At 47.8% G+C, this 21,877-nt stretch overlaps 2 protein-coding genes across 5 annotated transcripts in view; both read left to right on the top strand.

The window, feature by feature from the left end:
* The window catches only part of MARCHF10 (membrane associated ring-CH-type finger 10), a 98,758-nt gene that overhangs the window by 12,645 nt on the left and 64,236 nt on the right, over positions 1-21,877 (top strand). For all 4 annotated transcript variants that reach the window (XM_084748516.1, XM_084748514.1, XM_084748515.1 and 1 more), the window contains one exon: positions 8,780-8,896. In XM_084748516.1, coding sequence (XP_084604642.1) covers positions 8,780-8,896 — 117 coding nt within the window. The remainder of the gene's footprint in view (positions 1-8,779; positions 8,897-21,877) is intronic.
* LOC311578609 (glyceraldehyde-3-phosphate dehydrogenase-like) lies at positions 5,329-6,236 on the top strand (the record flags this gene model as incomplete). Its single annotated transcript, XM_084748573.1, has 2 exons — positions 5,329-5,679; positions 5,799-6,236. The coding sequence occupies 2 exons, from the start codon at positions 5,329-5,331 to the stop codon at positions 6,234-6,236; spliced, it is 789 nt and encodes a 262-aa protein (XP_084604699.1).

Below are 21,877 nucleotides of genomic sequence, written 5' to 3'. Positions count from 1 at the left end.
CAAAAACCCCACCTCTCAAACACTCTACACCCCGACAGTTTTTGAGCACCAATATAATGCCATACCAGGAAAATGTGTTTCATGCAAAAGACTATTTAAAAATATATAAAATACCCTCAAACTATGGGTTATCAGTACCTGGATTTTGTGTTTGGATCTGGGACCCTTCTGCCAGAGATCTCGCTATGTGATATATGCAAGTATCCTAATATCTGAAAGAAAAGAAAAACTGAAATCCAAAACACATCTGGTCCCAAAGCATTTCAGATAAGGGATTCTCAGCTGTCACTCCTTTTCCCCTGGGAGCCTGGGGAAGGAGTCTCGCCTATCGATCCATTTATTTTGCAGCACTGGGGATTGAACCTGGGGCCTTGCCGGGGACAGATATATACAGAGCTACACTCCCAGCCTCGTAGTATGTACATAACTTCCTCCCTAAGTTACTCAGGCTGCCTTTGGCTCACTCTGTCGCCCCACCCCCATCCCCAAGGCCTTGCAGTCACCACCCTCCTGCCCACCTCTCAGGTATCATGAGGCCCAGCTTCTGAGGTTCACGATTCTCTAATCCTAACAAGGAACTATCATGCCAAACTTTTTGGGTTTTTTGGTGAACTTTAATAGTGTCACCAATAATCATTAAAACCCCTCAGCTCTGAGTTACACACGTTAGGCCTAAATAAGAGCAACAGCGGAAGAGCTAAAGGCAGTGCCCGTGCCCACTTCTTACAATGCTGAGGGTGTCAGAGTAACAGTGGCCATACAGATGCCATTACTAATAGATGTAAAGCGCAGAGGGGGAAGTATAGTTCGGTTGGTAGACTGTCTCATGTTCTAGTTTGCTTTCTACCTCTGTGATAAACACCATGGCCCAAAGCGACTAGGGGAGGAACGGTTTATTTCAGCTTACGGGTTTATTTCAGTTTACGGCTTGTAGTCCGCCATCCAGGAAAGTCTGGGCAGGAACCTGGAGGCAGGAATGGAAGGAAGCAAAGGCCAGAGAGGAGTGCTGCCTCCTGGATCACCTTCCATGGCTTCCTCAGTCTGCTTTTTATACCACCCAGGACTATCTGCCCAGGGATGGCACCACCAACAATAGGCTGGACCTTCCCACAGCAAACCATTAATCAAGAAGATGCCCCCACAGACCTGACCACAAGCCAGTCTGAGGGAGGCAGCCTCTTACTTGAGGTTTCCTCTTAACATAATGACTCTAGCTTGTGTCAAGTTGGAAAAAAAAAATCTTAGCCAGCACACCTAGGATGCATGAATCCCTGGGTTTGGTCCCCAGCACTGCACACTACCATGTGTGAGATTACAAGTGAACCCCACCTCCCCGCTACAATCTCAGCACTCAGGAAATGGAGTGTTCAGATGATCAGGATCATTTTGGGCTACAGAGCAAATCCAAAGGGGGGAAAAGTAAATAGTAATGGTCATATTCCCTTTTTTTTTTTTTTTAATTTGGGGCTATTTTTATGATAGTTGTTTTTCATAGCAGAACTAGAAATTGCTCATATGACACATGGCTTCTTAGGTCATCAGGAGCCCATATGATGACAGATTGTTAAAGACTCTCTGGGCTCAGGAAGCTGTCCTGTTAGAGACAAAGTGGGTTGTAGTGTGGCCCAGAATGCACAGAAGGCCCTCAGCTGGCTGGGCACTGCGGCTTGAGAGACCTCTCCTTCAGGGGAAGACTCTTCCGTGACCAAGATCATGGTCACATGCTTTGGCAAAGGCTGAGTCTAGAAATAAACAAAGCAGGAAGTGGGATGGAAAACAACAACTGAAAGCCTGCTGCTGCTGCTGCTGCTGCTGATGCTGATGATGATGATGATGCTGCTGCTGCTGCTGATGATGATGATGATGATGATGATGGGAGGGGGAGGGGACATAGAACCCTTCTCACAGGCCAGTCACAGCTAAGGTCCTGCTCTCCTAGCTACCTCATGGTATGAGGTCATAGCTCTCACACAGCTGAAGGAAGTGGCAATCAGTGCAGTCAGCCTGCCCAAGGTCTCAGCTAGAAAGTGGTGGAGCTGGGGTTGGGTCTGTTTACCAGGATTGAGTTACCCTGAGTCACAGAACCCACACCATCCCCCACAGGCAGATTCTGCAATTTGTTTGCTCTGTAGAACCTTCTACACCAAAAGGCAGGGAGAACAGAGACACCGCCAAAGGGGAAGAGAAGGAAGAAGCAGTGGTTCTCCCCAGAAGAAAGGCGCAGAAGGCACTGGAAGCTTTTACCTTCAAGTCTGCCCTCTGATGGTGTGACTCACAGATATTTCCTCCTGTGCCGGGCATGGTGGTGCACGCCTTTAATCCCAGCACTCTGGAGGCAGAGGCAGGTGGATCGCTGTGAGTTCGAGGCCAGCCTGGTCTACAAAGGGAGTCCAGGACAGTGAAGGCTACACAGAGAAACCTTGTCTCAAAAAACAAAAACAACAACAAAAAACCCAGACGTTTCATCCTGACAGATGCGGCACAAGGGGACTGAGAGGTCCAGGAGAAGAACTTACTTTGTTCATAAATTATCCATGGATTTTTTTTCCCTCCCTACACAGGGATTCCACCTTCAAGATCCCCGCCACAAAACCACCTCCATCAATGAGCAGACAGACAAAGTGTTCACGTTCGCTAACAGAAAGAAAATGCATCCTGTCTTGGGGAAGCAGGTTTTTGACTCTCTAGGACTGGGCTTCCGGCAGCTGCATTTTTGCATTCCTTCACAGCAGAGCTGTAACTTTGAGAGGTTTGGTGGTGGTTGATTCACACGGAAAGATTTCTCAGCTGTCTCAGACTGACAAGCACTATCGCTTTGTCATGGCTCACCTTCCCTCCTGTTAATCCGTGAGAGAGAGAGAGAGCCAGAGAGAACTTTTCTCAACATCGCAAAAACCAGTCTGTTCATCCTCTCCTTCTGGGGAAAAAAAAAAAACATTTAAGTCCTGTGCATTCTTGAAGTGACTCTCAAATAAAGAAATAAGACCAAGTTGGAGAGATGGCTCAGCAGTTAAGAGCACTGACTGCTCTTCCAGAGGGCCCAGGTTCAATTCCTAGTGGCCACCTGGCAGCCCACAACTGTCTGTAACTCCAATTCTAGAGGATCTAACACCAATACACATAAAATAAAATAAAATAATTTTATAAATAAATAAAATCACCCAGCCCACAAGAGTTCTGTTCAAAGGCTGCCTTTGGTCCTGCCTATGTTTGCTCACATTGGCTTCTCCACTTTCTGACCAGCATCGATGGCCTAAATATCCATAGGTAAGGGCACCACTTACACCTGCAGCTTTAGGAAACAGAGGCCATAGCAACAGGTGCTCCGATTTGAAGCCACACCCCCAAAACCCAATAGCTCAGGGCAGGAAAATCTTGCTGTAAAACTTGGCAATCCTGAGTTTGAGCCCCAGGACTCACAAGGTTGGAGAGAGAACTAAATTGCACAAATTGTCCTCTGACCTCCATACGTGTGTCACGGTGCCCCTATAAATAAATAAAAAATATTTTAATGCTTTTTTTTCAAAGCAGCTCATATCTACTTGCGTTTTATAAATCTCCTCAGCCAACTTCAAGTTTACCTAGCTTTTTTGTTGTTGTTGAAACTATGTTGTGATAGAAACTGTATAGTATTATTTGGGTGCCCCCCCCCCCCCGTGTGTGTGTGTGTGTGTGTGTGTGTGTGTGTGTGTGTGTGTGTTGCTCCTCTCTTTGAATTGTGTGTATATGTACCTGTAGGTCCATGTGTTTACATGTGTGTAAACATGTGCATGTGTGGTGTGTGTGTGTGTGTGTGTGTGTGTGTGTGTGTGTGTATGTGTATCTGCTTTCAGAGGCCAGAAAAGGTCATCCAATCCCCCCCAGAGCAGGAGTTACTAGCAGTTCTGAGCCACCCAGCTTAGGTGCTGAGAACTAATTCCAGTCCTCTGCAGAAAAAGCAAGTGCGCTTGAGCCAGGAGCCATCTCTCCAGTCCCTTATTTGGTTTTTCTTGCTTGGATTAATGCAACATACAAGTCCTGGCAGTGTCCATTTCAATGACGTAGTAACAGAATTGTTCCAAATAAAACACAGACCAGTCATTCTGGTGTGTTCTGCCTTTCCAAGCCTGGCAGGGCAAGACCTCATCTTTCTCCTGGAATCCTGGAGTCCACCTGCTGCAGGTGAGCTGGGGGGGCGAGGGGCGCTCCACCTGCCATTTGTTTGCAGTGTGACTAACTCTTTCCAGGTGGTTCCCGGCAGTACCTGTTTCACTACAGTCAGGTCCTGTCTATTCTTAACCTTGTAGCATAACCTCCCAGGCTTTCTCCAGGCAGGAAACCCTGTGAATCCCTACTGCATTAAAAAAAGAAATGCTTTTTCTAATGCAAGTGGAGAGGAAATGTGGAAAGACATCTTTCCTTTCTCAACCCAGCCAGGAAGTGGGGAGACGGCAGGTCTACTTCAGTAACAATCAGACTTGCTGAGTGAATAGCCAGACCCAGGTAGGTCACAGATGCGTGGGGGCCATGGAGTCGAGGAGGATAGAAATGTTCCAAGTGGCTTTGTTGTTTGGTGGTATGTGGGGGGGGGGGGAGCAGGGGGTTTAAAATGTCACTTGAAATCTCTGGTGCCCTTGGGGTTGCTTCGGTCCTAATGCAGAGGAAAAATGTTTGGCACTAGATTTTTAATTTTGCTAAGAAAAATGGTGATTTGGTAGCGGAGGGGGGTGGCAGGCTTAGTTTTATTTTTATTTAGAGATTGATATTTTCTGAAGCAAAAACGTGATTTAAAGCCAGACTCAAATATGAGACTTCTTCTCTCATATGCAGAATTTAGATGAAAAATGCATACATACAAGACATGCACAGTGACTGTACCAGTTGACATGGAAACATGGATAGGGTAAAACATCACAAGGCCCCACCCCTAGAGGAAGAGCTACAGGCAACCAGTGGCCACCGAGGAAGAAAGAGTCCGTTTTCTCCACTGATGAACTCCCTCATAGCCTATCCACTGCCTAGTGGCCAGCCCTAAACACCAGCAGCACTTAAATGCCTGTATATGTTACAATGTACAAAGTAATTATAGGGAAGGTCGTTCATTAATTGGAGAAGGGGTGCGAGGGCGTTAGGAGGAATCAGAGTGGTGATAACGCAGGTGTAGGCTCTCTGCTCCTCCCTGTTCCAGAGGCAGCCACGCCTCATGCAGTGCCAGCCTCGTCCCTTCACATGGTGGTGAAGGTCGGAGTACACGGATTTGGCCATATTGGGCACCTGGTTACCAAGGCTTGGCTCTTATCTGGCAAAGTGGAGATTGTTGCCATCAATGACCTCCTCTATACGGTCTACATGTTCCAGTATGACTCTACCCATGGCAAGTTCTGCGCCACAGTCAAGGCGGAGAACAGGAAGCTTGGCATCAACAGGAAGCCCATCGCCATCTTCCAGGAGTTAGAGCCCGCTAACATCAAATGGGGTGATGCCCGTGCCGAGTATGCTGTGGAGTCTACTGGTATCTTCACCACCATGGAGAAGGCTGGGGCCAACTTGAAGGGTGGAGTCAAAAGGGTCATCATCTCTGCCCCTTCTGTGGATGCCCCCATGTTTGTGGTGGGTGTGAACCATAAGAAGTGTGACAACTCACTCAGGATTGTCAGCAGCACTTCCTGCACCACCAACTGCTTAGCTCCCCCCCCTCCCGTCCAAGGTCATCCATGACAACTTTGGCATTGTGAAAGAAGGACTCATGACCACAGTCCATGACATCACTGTTACTCAGATAAGACTGTGGATGGCCCCTCTGGAAAGCTGTGGCCAAGATCATCCATGACAACTTTGGCATCGTGGAAGAAGGATTCATGTCCACAGTCCACGCCATCACTGCTACCCAGAAGACTGTGGATGGCCCCTCTGGAAAGCTGTGGCGTGATGGCCATGGGGCTGCCCAGAACATCATCTCTGCATCTACTGGTGCTGGTGAGGCTGTGGGCAAGGCCATCCTAGAGCTGAACAGAAAGCTCACTGGCATGGCCTTCCGTGTTCCTACTCCCAGCATGTCCATCATGGATCTGACATGCAGACTGGAGAAACCTGCCAAGTATGATGGTATCAAAAAGGTGGTAAAGCTGATGTCTGAAGGCCCACTAAAGGGCATCCTGGGCTACACGGGGGACCAGGTTGTCTCCTGCGAATTTAACAGCGACTCCCACTCTTCCACTTTTGATGCTGGGGCTGGCATTGTTCATTTCCTGGTATGACAATGAATACAGCTACAGCAACCAGGTGGTAGACCTCATGGCCTCCATGGTCTCTAGGGAGTAAGAAGCCTTGGACCACCTACCCGAGAAAGGGCAGGAGAGCAGGAGAGAGGCCCTTGGCTGCTGAGGAGTTCCTGTTCCAACTCAGCCCTTGACACTGAGCAGCTCCCCTCACAGTTTCCATCCTAGACCCCAGAATAACAGGAGGGGCCCAGGGAGCACCACTCTCTTGACTACCATCAATAAAGTTCACTGCACCTACACACACACAAAAAAAAACAGCAGGTGTAAATACTGTGTATTAAGTATGAAATTCTCAAAGATATTAAAAATATTTCATATTTTACTAAACTACTTAAATTATATGCATATGTACACATATATGAAGGGAATGACAAAGAGTAATGTAAATATGAGCAAAGCACAATACTCTTCATGTATGAAATTCATTATTTTGTATGCCAACTTTAAAACTGAAAAAAGAAAAAAAATATATACAAATCAAGATGTTAGAAAATTCAAAGGGTGAGAGATGCTTCTTACCCTTTAAATTCTTACTGGCGAGCTGGGAAAATGAGCTGCAAAGCAAACCAATCACAGTGAAGTAGGAAACTAATACAATTCAAACCTCATGGGTGCCACTCTTCATTCACGGGGAGACCTTCCAAGACCTCGTGCCCCACAATAGAATCCTGAACCACAGAAGGTTTGAAATGTCCCCATGCCACAAACATAAGCGTCATCTGCACAGGCAGCCTCCACTAAGGAGTACCTGGGCCAGAGGCGGGGCAGGGTTACAGGGCCACGACTGATTGTTAGCTAAGGTGGGGAGGCCCACGCTGACCCTGGATGGCGCGCAGCACTTCATGGGCTGCGCCTGTGTAAGAGTGAAGAAAGCTACCCCAGCAGAAGCAGTCAGCAAGCAGGCGAGGATGCCTGTGCTTGTGCTCTCTGCGCCTGACTGGACGTGATCTAACGACTTGGGCTCCTACTTTGAGTCTCCCTCCCTGATGGGCTGCAACCTGGAACCGGGAGCAGAAGAAACCCTCCTCTCTCCATTAGGTAGAAGATTAGCAACGCTACCTAGTCGTAAAAAGAGGAATTGTGGCAGTTGCCAGCGTCACTGCTCTTGCCCTTGGGGGCTGTCATTAAACAGCCCGAGGATTACTTCAACAGCAGTGTTTTGATATGCCACGGCCGAGCTGACAAAAGAAACAGCTGTGTGCGAGAGACAGGAGTGAAGCTTGCCGTGTGTGTGTGTGTGTGTGTGTGTGTGTGTGTGTGTGTGTGTGTGTGTGTATGCCGGACAAAGAGAGGATTCATGTCCAGGGCAGGAAAGAGTGGGGCGACGTGAGATTTTTATCACGTTCAGAACGGTACAAGTTTCGAAGCTTGTGAATTAATTATGGTTGGAATCTTCCATTTGATGTTTGTGGACCGAAGATGGCTGTGGGTAACTGTTGGAACTACAGGTTGGGGGAAGGTTGCCATCCACTGCTTCCTTACGTTAACGAGTTAGCCCACAGAAGAGCCATCAATCACGGGGAGCGAGGGGCCTTGGTGGTCAGCGGGCTGAGAGAAGGGAGCACAGGGAGGCTGTTCCAAGCAGGGGAGCAGCAGGTGCATGGATGTTCTTCTTCTGTAACTAAGAAACAGCCTAGGAATAGATCAACCCAAGATGTGGCAAGAGGGGTCACCACAGAGGGGAACAGGACTGGAAGAAGTTGTTACCGCTTTTAGGTACAACCTTCCTTAAAAAAAAAAAAAAAGTAACAATTGAGATGTAATATGAATAAATTAATAAAATACATTTTAAAAAATAAAGAAAATCTGTTTATCTTTAAAAAAAAAAAAAAAGGCAGCCAGGAGCTGGAGAGATGGCTCAGCAGTCAAGAGCCCTTTGTGCTCCATCATGAGGCCCAGAGTTCAGCTTCCCACACCAGCAGGGTGGCTCACAGACACCTGTGATTCCATCTCCAAAGGACCTGATGGTGTCTTCTGGCCTCCCAGGACACCTGCATGTACAAGTGTGCATGCACTGACATGGATATGCACACAAGACATCAATAAAATCTTTTTTGTTTTTGTTTGTGGTTTTTTTTTCTTTTTTGTTTTTTGTTTTTCAAGACAGGGTTTCCCTGTGTAGCCTTGGCTGTCCTGGACTCGCTTTGTAGATGAGGCTGGCCTTGAACTCACAGCAATCCACCTGCCTCTGCCTCCCAAGTGCTGGGATTAAAGCCATGTACCATCACTACTCAGCCAAAATCTTTTTAAGAGAAAGAAAAAAAAAACCTATTCTTTATAAAGTGTGCCATAGTGTGTCTGTTGTTTGTATTTATTAAAGCAGTGACTGCTGGTCTTGATCTGGCAGTTTGGACAAAGAGAGGAGAGAGTAACCTGGTGACATATATTTCATGAACAGCTGGAGACAAATACCATTTTCCTAATGCCTCTTAAATTGGTATTAAGCCTGAAATTGCCAAAACTAGTCACAGGCCCACAAGAAAGAAACCGTTTCTCATTAACTGCTGTGTGTTCTCTAGGCTTGTTTGAAACGACAGGACTACAAAAAAGACCCGAATGAGAAGAAACAGAACCAGGTGTGGGGGAAAGACACAAGTGACAGATCCCACTTTTCAAGTGGGTCATCGTCCAAACAGGTATGGAGAATTTATGTCTTTTGGCCGCCCCCCCCCCCCGCCCACTGTGCATGAGAGAGAGAGAGAGGGGGGGGGGGGGGAGAAGAGAGGGGAGAGAGAAAGGAATGTGTTGGAGTACACATTCTGGAGTCCAGTACTCCAAAAAGAATGTATCAGAACTATCAGTTGGTAAGGTGCTTATTTCACAAACATGAGAACCTGAGTTCAATGTCCAAAACCCACATTAAAAACAAGCAACAACAACAAAACAAAAACAAAGTCCAAGTGTGGTGGCGGTGTGCACTAGGGATCCCAGAGCTGGGGAGATAGAAACAGGAGGATTGCTGGAGCCCACTGACCAGATGGCCTGCCAGAACTGGGGAAGTCCTAAGCCAGGGAGGGGACCACATCTCAGTCCCCCACCAAAAAAGGAAGGAAACTAAGGTATGTAATGTCCAAGGTACAACATCCAAGGCGTCTGGCCACCTGGCCACCATATGCATGCATATAGATATGGACACAAAAATTAATAAAATAGAAGTCTGTTGCAGAATCCTAAAGGACAGGGCACAAGGGGCATGAGGTAGGTGCTCCCACTCTGGACACCTCCTGTCACACCCAAGCCGTGGCCTCCCTTGCTAGGGCCCCACTCTTGTCCCTTGGTGGCCAAGGACCTGGTACTCATGGTCTCCGCCTTGCCCTGGCACCTCTGACCTAAGCCGTTGCCTCGTTGACTCTGGTTTTCAGTCAAAGGCAGGAGGAGAGTAAAATGCAACGATAACTACATGCATAGCGACTGGCAATTGTTTAGGTGTTTTTGTGTACCATGATAAATAAGTAAGCAATATGGTATTATAGCAATATTATAATATTCACAATAGCCATTACTTGAGTGTTTACATCATTGCAAACACTGGACTCAGCTCTTTGTATATATATTACTAGCTCATTTAATTCTCATGGATGCATATATGTCTACCTATCCATCTAATGTAACCATATATTTTCGCCTTGTTTTGTTTTTGAGACAGGGTATTATGCTCTCAGGCTAGCCTCAGTCTAGCTCTGTAGCCAAGGCTGGCCTTGAACTCCTGACCATCCTACCTCTGTCTCACACATGCTAGGATTATAGGCATATGCCACCACATTTGGCTTAGTATACATATGCATAGTAAGATATACAAACAAGGCATGGTGGCACACTCCTATAATCCTAGCGCGCGAGAGGCAGGAGAACCAGGAGTTTGAGGCCAGCCTGGGCTAACAGCACCCCCACCCCACCCTAGTTTAGTTTCTCTTAATGTGATGAACACCTTGAGTAAAAGGCACTTGGGGAGGAAAGGGTTCATTCCTTCTTACAGTCCAGCATGAAGGGAAGTCAGGGGAGGCAGGAAAGCAGAGACAATGGAAGGATGCTGCTTACTGACAGCTCACTCACCTTGATCACACCTGCCCAGGGTGCCACCACCCACAGTGGTCTGGACCCTCACACATCAGTCAGTAATCAAGAAATACCCCCCACAGACTTGACTACAGACCAGTCAATGAAAAGGAGCTTCCCCCTTACACACACACACACACACACACACACACACACACACACACACACACACACACACACACACACACACACACACACCCCTCGGCCACATTACAGGTGACAGCTTGCAGAGGAGAGGACATTCCATCCCAGATGAGCTCTGGGCTGCCAAGCTCTCCTCCTTCAGTGTTCCCTGCTTATGGTCCTCTCTGTCTAAGAATTTTACTTACCCCGTGTAAGAGCTAAAGACCACAAACTGCATCCAACCCTGACTGTTAGCAAGGCGAATTGATTTAAGGTGAGTAAAATGCCCTTTATGAATTCTTATTTAATATTTTATGCCTGAAACAGACTCCAGAGGAGGGCTGTCTCTTCCCTATCAGTGGCATGGATCTCCGAGGCAGATCTTGGATACCCAATATCAATCAAGCTCTTGATTTCTTCTTTAATCTATGATGTTCACACAGTAGTTATTTAATGTTCAAAGGACACCTTAAAAACATCAGTGATTGATGTTTATGGATGTAGCTGTTTCTCCAGGAGAGATATATGCTCCCTATTAAGGGATGGAAAAGCACAGATAAACTAACCCACCTAGAGTCTGAAGGTGAAAGAGACGATCTCACCACACTGGCAGCTGCCAGACGCTTCACCTGGGTCTCTTCCTGCTGGTCAAGGACTAAAGAGAAAGCCTGCTGCTGCTGACACCAAGGGAGTGAGGTTAATCCAAAAACTAAAGTAGGTTTGGTTAGAACAACATATTTTTAGCACTAAGATAAATTCTGACTACACTTGGAATTAAAAAAAAAATCAAGGACAAACACAAAGAATGTGATGTAATTTCCAGCCAGACAACAGCATGTAGCCATTCCTAGACTGAGATTCCCGAACAAACCTGGGTCCCACTGCTTTCATACAGAGGCTTGGTGCCAGGCCACAGCCATGCTTCCCAGCAGACAGTGCACACGCCTCTGGATCACTCTGGAGTCATTGTCTGATGTTTCTCCCTGCCAGCATCATAGGATAAGCTGCAGTCAGCTGCCTGTAGCTTTCATCCCACTATAAAAAACCATCCTTTCATGGTCCCCCCAGCCCTCAAACCACTTCCGAACAAGGGCGTGGCTGTCCATTCAAGCAGCTTCTGTCATCATAGATTGATTACTTGAGTCTGATTTTCTAACTGAATTTCATATTTACTTTAACCCAACACAAAGTAACAACAGACATCCCATAAAACTAACCATTTCTATTAAAAGGCAAGGCCAGGAGGCCAGACATGGTGCCACACAGCTTTAATCCCAGCACTCAGGAAGCAAAGACAAGGGGATCTCTGTGACCTGGAGGCCTCCTTGGTATACATAGCAAGTTCCAGGCCAACCAAGGGTACATGGTGATACTGTGCCAAGAAAAAGGAAGAGAAGAAATAGGTAGAGGTGGAGGAGGAGGAGGAAGAGGAGGAGGAGAACAGGAAAGGGTTTTTTTCATGTTGCATTACGCCACTGTCTATGAAACAATACTTACAAATGTATTTTAATTCTTCAAATATTATCCCAAAGGCTTGAATTTTGCTTGTATAGTATCCACAAGGTTGTCACCTTCTCATTGAGAAAAAGGACAGATTCTCAATTTTCCACCGTGGTTTTGTTGTTGTTGTTTTGTTTTGTTCTGTTTTTCGAGACAGGGTTTCTCTGTGTTGCCTTGGCTGTCCTGGACTCACTTTGTAGGCCAGGCTGGCCTTGAACTCATAGAGATCCACCTGCTTCTGCCTCCCAAGTGCTGAGATTACAGGTGTGCACCACCACACCCGGCGTTCCACAGTGGTTTGCACCTCCACTTTATTCTCATCATTTGAGAGAGACTTTGGGGATACTGAGACATTCAACTCTGGATATAAAAGCAGAGGAAGAGCACCATGAGCTACGACATTACTGAGTGTATGATGTGTGTGCTTGCACATCTAACCCACTGGCTAAATATTTGCGCTTGGCTTACCAAAAAAAAGTCCCAAGGTCCCTTAGGAGATTCAAAGCAGATACCAGAAAAACTTCAACCTCAGGATCGAGGATTAGTTTGAGCCATTCCTCAGATTTCTGCAGGAATCCAGTTAGTGCCTTAGCCTGCCCTGCAGTATCTCCAACCCCCGAGGGAATGCATGACTTATTAAATAAGCCTTTTTATGAAGGATGCACAGTGCCAGAGCTTGCTGGACCAACTCTCCCAGAGACTCTTAAGATAAGAAAGAAGAAAGCTGCCATCTCCCAAAGGAGAACCTAGCCAGACAGATTCAATTTCCGGTACCCAGGGCTGGAAAGATGGCCCAGCAGTTAAGAGCACTGACTGCTCTTCTAAAGGTGCTAAGTTCGATTCCCAGCAACCACATGGTGGCTCACAGCCATCTATAATGAGATCTACTACCCTCTTCTGGCCTGAAGGTATAAATGCAGACAGAGCACTGTATTCATAATAATAAAATTAAAAAAAAAAAAATTTCCGGTACCCAATGTATTGGGAAGAACATCCTTGGCCAATCAGAAAAGGGCTTGGAAAAGATACAGACCAGTGAGGTACTGCAAACCAAACAGCCCCTCCCAGGGTGCGGGGAGGTGCACCCAGACATTTCCTTCCAGAGATTGCCGAGGTCTAGAACTCTGGTTAACATTTTGCCTCTGATTCACGAAGGCAAGCATAACCTCTGATTGAGTGGCTAGCGTGCAAGGCAATTGCTGAATTCATGGAAATCTTTCCAGTGTTCTCTCATTCTTTAAAGCACACCCCGACCAAGTTTTGACAGTTGTATTGCAATTTTCATCACTCGCTCATTTCTTAACCCGGCCTCCAGTTGTCAAAGTTCTGATGAGCTTGGAACAAACGAGGCATTTACCATCAAGCAATGGCTCCCGTGTCCAGCTATCATTTCCGGACACCTGCCTGGAGGTGGGCAGACCTCCGCAGAACCCAGCTAACCCAGTGACTGCCCCCGGGCACACCCTCCCAGTAACCAGAGGCTACTCTAGGTCTGCCCAAGGTTGTGTTTAAGGCCACAGTAAAGCAGTCTTCATCAAGCCAGTGCCGAGATGCTCTTTGGTGAGGTACCCTCAGATACATCTATCACAGACAACACAACTGAAGGCCCCTCTGCCCTCGTCATGGTGTAAGTTTGGGCAAGATGCCTCAGTCCTCCAAGGGGACACTTGCTGTATTATACCTACCTTACAAGATCATCATGAGACCAACGGGACTCTCTAAGTGATAAGTTAACATTACACTAGGTATGTAACCTGCCTCGTTAGCCATTTCTATCTCAGATGATGCCCCAACAGGTTATCAATGAAGAAACAGATTCTGTGGCTTCTAGAACATTTTCCCCTTGCATCTGCCTCATGCCCGGCTACATTTTTAAAAGCCAACCTGACATAGCCACTATCATAAACCTTTCTAGAGGGTGGAAGGACAACATGGCGAACTGTTTCATCCAATTAGAACTTACCATGGAAATAGTAGCTCTACATATGAAACAAGACATTGGGTAATTATAAAGCAGTGTGCATAGAAAAAGAAAGGAGCGCTCACCTTCCCTAGCTATCACCCTGCTGTGACTGATAGGGATGTTATCCTCTCTAACCTCAACAGAGAGTCCACATGACCTGATTTCCCCAAGGAGAGGAGGGAAATGATTGGTTAGCCTAAGATGGGGGGGCAGGGAAGGCACAGCAGGGGCATGCTGAGGGGAGGCAGCAACCTTGTATGAAGGGATTCAGTGTGAGCTGTCCGCATCTTCTGGATTCTGTATCCTTGCTGAAAGGGCCACTGTTCCAGAGGACACTAACCTCAAGGACTTTGGGCCAGCTGCTCCCTGTATTCTACCCTAAGAAGGAAGATGGAGAGGCTGGAGAGATGCTCAGTGGTTAAGTGCTCTCCCAGAGGACCAGAATTTTCTCTGTTCCCTGTACCTCCATGAGGTGGCTCACAACACCTGAATTCCATCTCCTTGGTCTGTGGGCTCCCAAGCAGTCATGGTATACACATGCACACATGCTCATACACACACACTTGTACACACACATGTACACACACACACACACACACACACACACACACACACAAAGAAATGAAAAAAGATTTTTGGCTTGGCTTTTCAAAAGCATCCTTCATTGAGCTTAATTAATAGATACTTAAATTGTGGGTAACAAAGACTCAAAATTATACTGGAAAGTGGTGTAGGCAGTTTACCTGATAGCAAGAAGCAGCAGCTGGCCGTGGCCCGGGCCTGCTTACTGTGATGTTTTCTTCAGTGAGGTCACCCAAACCTCCCAGCAAGCGGAGTAAGCTTCAGGAGGAACGCTGTTGCTCAACACAAACACCGTAATTGTTTTGTCCATGAGAATCCACGCAGACTCGGGAGATTAACAAACAAAGCCTCTTCAAGTAACCTGCAGTGTCTTTAAAAAAAAAAAATCTGTGTTGAGGATGGCTCAGTGCCAACTGGGCAAATGTTCAGATCAGAGCTCGGACCCCAGGCACCCAAATAAATGCCGGGCATGATGGCACAGGTCTGCGGGGGAGGGTGGCTCTCCATCACTCCCTAGACAGCCAGTCCAGCTAATAGATGATCTACAGACTGAGAGACCCTGTCTCCATATCTAAGGTGGATAGGCCTCGCATGATGATGCACTCCTTTAATCCCAGCGCTCAGAAAGCAGAGGTGGGTGGGTCTCTGTGAGTTCCAGGACAGCCTGGTCTACAGAGTGAGTTCCAGGACAGCCAGGGCTACACAGAGAAACATCATAAAGTGCCCCACCTCTTATGAGGATATCTAGGAACTATGTTAAACACCACAGCAGTATTCATGACACACATTGCAATCTCAGCACTTGGGAGATAGAAGCAAGAGGATCAAGGGTTCGAGGTCATCCTCTTCTACATAGTGAGTTCAAGGCCAGCCTAGCCTGCCTGAGCCCCTGGCTAAAACAATAAAATACAAAAGTAGGGCCAGAGAGGTAGTTGAGTGGGGAAAGGCACTTCTGTGCAAGCTGGGCAGTCTGAGGGGTAGCCCTGGCATCTATATACAGAAAGGCGAAAGGAGAGAAGATGTCACAGATTGTCCTTGGCTTCCACATCTTGGGGATAGTATGCCCACCCATGCACTCAAGCACACACAATAATAAATAAAAGTTTCACTTTTAATTTTATATCTGTGAGTGCCTCCATGTATGTATGTATGTGCACTACATGTGTACCTGGTGCCAAAAGAATCCTGAAAACAGCATCAGATCCCCCAGAACTAGAGTAATAGACAGTTGTGAGCTGCCATGTGGGTGCTGGGAAGCAAACCCGGGTCCTCTCGAGAGCAGCCAGTGCCCTTAACCACTGAGCCATCTCTCCGGCCTCTAACTTAAAAACTACATGTAATTTAAAAAAATAATAATAAATTTCACATTTACTTCTACTTGCTCAGCGGCCACCCAGCAAAAGGCAGACACAGTGGACCATGGGGGATAAATAGCATTTCCGCTGTGACAGAGCTGTCTGGGGACAGAACTGTCCCAGATGATGTTCAAGTCCAAAACAAAACAAGACTCCAGTGAACCAGGGAAGAGCCCTGTTTTCCAGAAGCTGGACCTGCATAATTCACACTGGGAGCTGGCAGTGGCAGCCTAGGGAAGGCTGGGAGGGTTTGCTCTGTGTGTGTGTGTGTGTGTGTGTGTGTGTGTGTGTGTGTGTGTGTGTCTGTGTGTCTGTGTCTGTGTGTCTGTGTGTGTGTGTGTCTGTGTGTGTGTGTGTCTGTGTGTGTGTGTGTCTGTGTGTGTGTGTGTGTGTGTGTGTGTGTGTCTGTGTGTGTGTGTGTGTCTGTGTGTGTGTGTGTGTCTGTGTGTGTGTCCGTCCCAGGTACATTGCATGGCTCTTTTCCTCACCTGCTTATTTACGCATCATACCTTGCCTGTGAGACTTTGACTTCTCCTCTTTCAAAGGGCTCCCAGGCAGTTGTTCTGTCATTAATCTGTCAATGTCAGCCTACTGACACCCTGAGCAGAGCCATGAAAGCAGCCACAGCTTGGGATGTGACATCTGTGTCCATGAGTCACACTTTTAATTTTCTCTGAGTTCTCTGGGGGTTCCTCGAGGGTCAGGCCTTTCTTCCTCCTGGCCCTAGGCCCGTGTGCTGATGATGAGGCAGGACACGCACGTGCACGTGCACACACGTACACACACACACACACAGGCACGCACGCACGCACGCATGCACGCACACACGCACTCACGGCTTTTAACTGCTGAAGGGCCACACCCTAGGAAGCTGTGAGTCATCTCTAGCACCTGGTGTGGTGATTGTCACAGCTGCCCTCTAACTCTAGCGCAGGTCCCGCACCCCGGAAGTGCACCTGGGCAACCAGTGGCTCTGCACCCAACCTCTGCAGCTAACATCCCACCTCCACCCGGCTCTCCTCTCCCCACAGTCACAGAAAGAGAGTGTTCACCCCCACAGTACTAACAAGCGTGGGACTGAGGGAATTTTCCCGTGAGCTTGTTTACATCTTCGCTGTTTTCACGAGAGTGCCCGAAAGCCCCTTGGTCTCATGTGGCTGATGCATCATCTCCCACAAACTGGTTCCTCTTCCTGTGTTTTTATTTCTACTCCAGCCAGGATTCTGGAAGTTGTCTTAGACTCCGCCTTCCTCTTTTCTAGCCCCTCCTCCTCCCACTGCACCAAAGCCTGCTTGTTCTATCTCCTCTCTAGAATCTGCCCACATGGTTTCCCTTGCTGGGCCTTACAGTCTGTCTGTCTGTCTGGATTATTGTAGTGATGGCTTCCCTGGCCATCTTGCCTTTGCCTCACCCTTCAGTCAATCAAGTGGGCTACCATAAGAGTAACCCTTCTAGAAGCAAATTGGATGACAATCATTCTCTTAAAATCCCTCTCTAGTTTCCCCCACTGCCTAAGGGATCATGTTCAAACACCTAGGAAGATGCTTGTTGGCCTGACCCATCCAGACACCTCTGCATCAACTCTTTAGGGCACTCATTCTTTGGAGAGGCCCCTAGGATTTCTGGAGGCTCGGGGACTGCTCTTAACTCTTGTGTATTCTCAGAGCACCCTCTGGGCTCAGGCTCACCATGGGGGTAAGACCTCTTTCTATTAGACAGAGAAAGAGAAGACACTGTTTATGGTGCATTTCCTGCGTCCGTCATGCAGTAGCAGCCTCGGGCTCATCTGATGGCTGATGTGTTGGGAGTAACCGCGCCCTTATGACAGAGCCAAGCAGCTGTAACAGCTAGAATTCGGACCATCAGTTCAGTTGGACAGGAGAATGCCCAGTGAACTGGTTTGAAATTAGTGACCAAAGGACCAGGTACAACCCTGGATAAGTTCCCTTTGCCACACGTAGCCCCACACACAGACCCAAGAACAGCAGGCTGCACAGCTTAGAGGGTAGAGAAACCTCAGAACAGCCCCAAAGCGACTCCTCAGGATGAACTTGGTTTTGCAACTGTGGGTACCTCTTGTGGTTAAACTGTGGTTATCTGGTCCTTCCAGGAAACCCAGCAGGCTGAATCGGGTGGGTCTTCCATGCTTAGGTTAGAGACTTGTCCCTTGGGGCATGCAAACCCAGGGGCTGGAGGCCGCCCATGGCAGCCACTCGGAAGTAAAGAAGCAATACCTGGTCAGAAGAGCCAGCAGGGTGTCCTTCATATTCACCTGTGCATTTTGTCACAGTTCTACCAGGTGATTTTAAAACAGGGCGCGACATTAAACTGGGACGGCTGTCAGTTTAAGTTGGGATGCCTTTGCAGAACCTTCCTGCCTCTCTCAGAAGCGAAGCAAGTCAGCCTCACTCTAACATGAGGCTGATCCTGCCATGCGGCCGGCTTGATACCAATGGTGATGCTGACTCAGGGAGGTTGTTGGTAGCAAGGACTGGTGGCCTCTGACCCAAATGGTTCCCCGCGTTAATTGGACTTAGCCGCTCAGAAATTGCAGCGGACATTATAACAAAACATCTTTCCTTCCCAGTTTGTAATACTATGTATCTCACTGTACCTCATTTTATTAAAATTATCTACTCTTTAAAAACGGTTCCAGTTAATTCCTAAAACAACAACAAAAATGTGTTAGAAACCAATTAAAATTCAGATATTGAAATCTTAAATTTTTTCAGTTGCAAGTATTCAGATGAGTGCCACATTAAGTAGGTATTATAGCACACAGCATTTCATCCTAAAATAACCTCTTATTTTGTTTTCATAAAGCTTCATTCATTAAAAAAATAAAATATAATTATTTGCCAATTAAAAATAAAACTAAATTTTAAAATAATAAACTAAAAGGCGGAAATTATAAATCATTTCTGTGGAGCAGTGTGTTGGCTGCTAGGAGTGCAGAGTGCTGAATAAACCACATCCCTCCCTCAAGCCGTCCACAGTGTGAACCTGCAGTTCAAGACAGTATCTGTCGAGTCTGACCAAAAAAAATCTAAGGGAGCTTTCTGTGATGTCACACATTTGTAGTCCCTGTGCTTAGGGGGCAAGAGGAGGATTGTGAGTTCAAGGTCACCCTAAGCTACATAGTGGGTCTATAAATGAACGGATGGATGGATGAGTGAAACAAAAATGAGTAGAAAGCTTCACAGAGAATAAGAATTTTAGATTTTTAAGTCAGATCTTGCCAGGGGGAGTTGGAAGCAGAAGTGGTGAGCCAGCTGTCAGGTTGCAGGAGGTATCAAGAGATTTCTTCTCCACTGCCGCCCCATCTGCAGGTCTGTCCTGCAGCGGGCCCCTGCCTGTGTCACTTCAACACCTGCCCTCTCAGGACCAGGAAGAAGGAGGGGCTCTCCACATGGCTGCTCCCAGAGCACAGCTCCAGCATTTCATCAGCTTGTGCAGTTGGATCCCATCAGCTTCTCCCTTTACTGTTGCTATTGGTCTCCTGGCCACTCTCGCTGTTCAGCGAGGCTCTGGCAGGCAGCTCCTTCCCCCTCCTGATCTCCAGACACATCATCTAATGACCTCGGCATCCCTGAGATAACCCAGCCAGCCCCACCCTGGCCTCCCAGAGCCTAGTGCATCCCAAGTGCCCTCCCCCTTCCCACGTGTCGACTGCACACGCATCCCAAGGGCACATCCTGCATCTTATTGCCACCCCTTTGTAAGTCATGTGTGATTCCTGTTCTATAGGCCTCTGTCCCTTGGTCACTTCTGCTGTGGCATTTCCTCAGACTCAGGCCACCTCCCTCTGAACTGATGGCCCCTTGCTCAGCAGCCCAGAGTCTTTGGAAGTCTCTTTCCCTTTCTCCCACCTGTCATGAAATCCTGTCCATTCGTGGTCTCTGAGCCACATCCTGCCCACTAATTACTGCTAAAGGAAGCGTCACCCCACTTGGCATGGGCTCACAGCCAGCAACTTCCAGGCATTTCTCTGCCCCCTTTCTCTGATCAACTCTTTTCCCTTAAAACCTTTCTCCCCGGTTTTCAACGCATCCTCTCCCCTGATTTCTACCCACTTCCAGCCTTCCCTCCTGTGCTTAGGATCCCCCCCCCCCCCCCGCCTTCTCCGTCCACCCCTTCCTGCGTGCATCAGCCAACCCTGTAGGAGGGCTCTCCCTTCAGCATTCTAAAAAGAGACACGGAACAGCCTTCTTTAGCCCGCACTCCGCTCCGCTTAATTTCTTCTTCACACCCCGGGTTCCCGAAAGAATTATTTACACTGCCTGACTCCATTTCCCCACTTCCTGCTCAACTCCTCAACCCACTCCAATCTGGTTTCCACACACATCCTTCTCCAGCAATGCTCCTTGTCACGTGACTTGCACATCTTTCCACGGAGCAGATCCCTTTCTGTCCTTCCAGTGGCAGCTTTGCGTGGTGCTGGCCACGCTGCCACGCTGCCACGCTGCCTCCCCACGTCTGGAGGTCTTTTCTCTTTCTCCCCTTTGCATCCTCCTCCACCCTAGTCCTGAATCCCGGGACTCCTTCATGGCATGGTTCTGATCTCATTCCCTGCCTGGCACAGGGGGCAGCGGAGTTCTTAGCCATTGCTGGTGCCACAAACCTCTTGGGCCACAAGGTAAATGTCGTAGATTCCCTCTCAGAACTGTTCACAGGCTTTCAAAGGAAACCACTTTGATGGAAATAGTCATCCAAATATTTTTAGACAGTTGTGACTCAGTAATGCGTGTGCTTCCCTATTAGCACGTTAAATAACAAGCAATGGGCGTAAAGGGTATTTTGAGACATCTACAACAAATCTGCTGAGGTGTGAACTGTGATTTTTCACTGGTGACAAAAATCACAGGTCCTGCTCATACTACGGTGGCTGGGGGCCTGCAGCCCTAGAGAGGCACAGCTTAGATTTCAGGTGGAAATGGGTAGAGTTTTATTGTAACGATGTCATGCCTCACCAAGATTGCTCTCCCTGTGTGCTGCCTGAAGTTATCTCGTGACCATTTTAACTACCAACGTTGAGGGGTTAGCCGCCAGTGGCTCCCAAATCTACACCCACAGCTCGAACCCCACTTTTAAAAAAATAATTTATTTTTACTTTATATGCATTGGTGTTTGCCTGCATGCATGTCTGTGTGAGGGTGTCAGATCTTGAAGTTACAGATAGTTGTGAGCTGCCATATGGGTGCTGGGAATTGAACCCGGGTCCTTTGGAAGAGCAGTCAGTGCTCTCGACCGCCGAGCCATCTCTCCAGCCCTCAAACCTCACTTTAGATCCCCAGATTTAACACTCTACCGTCTCTTTACTCTCTTCACTTGGATATCTGAAAAAGACACCCCATGCGCATCACAGGCCCCAGGCTAAAGCCCCCAGCTTGGCCCTTCCTTCTCCCTCCAATGAAGTATCATCAAAATCTGACAGGCTCTCTGCCTAACCCTGTGATCAGTCAGTTCCCACGCGGCTTACTTCCCTAGTGTAATTCTGGTGGTGGTGGTGGTGGTGGTGGTGGTGGTGGTGGTGGTGGTGGTGGTGTGGTTTCTGTGGCCCAAGCTATCTTCAAATTCCTTATCCTCCTGTCTCAGCCTTCAGAGTGCTAGAATCACAGGTGTGCGCCTGGATTTAGTATTTAATAACCCAGGACCTGATAGTATTTTGACCCAGCTGCTGATTGAAATGCCGGAATGAGCTAATTGCAAGACGAAGTTATAGTACATAAATGCAGGTTTACTGGGAGCAGCTCTTGGCCAGCTGCCATGTGGGGGGTGGGGGGGGAGGGAGAGGAGGGGAGAGAGAGGGAGGGGAAGAGGGAGGGAGAGACAGAAAGAGGGAAAGAGAGGGAGAGAGACAGAGAGAGAGGGAGAGGGGGGAAAGAGAGAGGGAGAGGGAGAGAGAGGGAGAGAAAGAGGCAGCAGGTAGGGACTGCAGGATGCCCGGAACCAAACACTGACCAGGCCTCTTCCTCTAGCCCAAGCCGCTTTCTCCATATCTTAATCTTGTAGCGTGTTGTTGACAGGTGAGACACGTC

Source organism: Acomys minous (genome assembly GCF_964271855.1).
Source record: "Acomys minous genome assembly, chromosome: 12".
Lineage (NCBI taxonomy): Eukaryota > Metazoa > Chordata > Mammalia > Rodentia > Muridae > Acomys > Acomys minous.
Note: the sequence above shows the minus strand (reverse complement) of the source record. Positions and strands in the feature narration are given on the sequence as shown.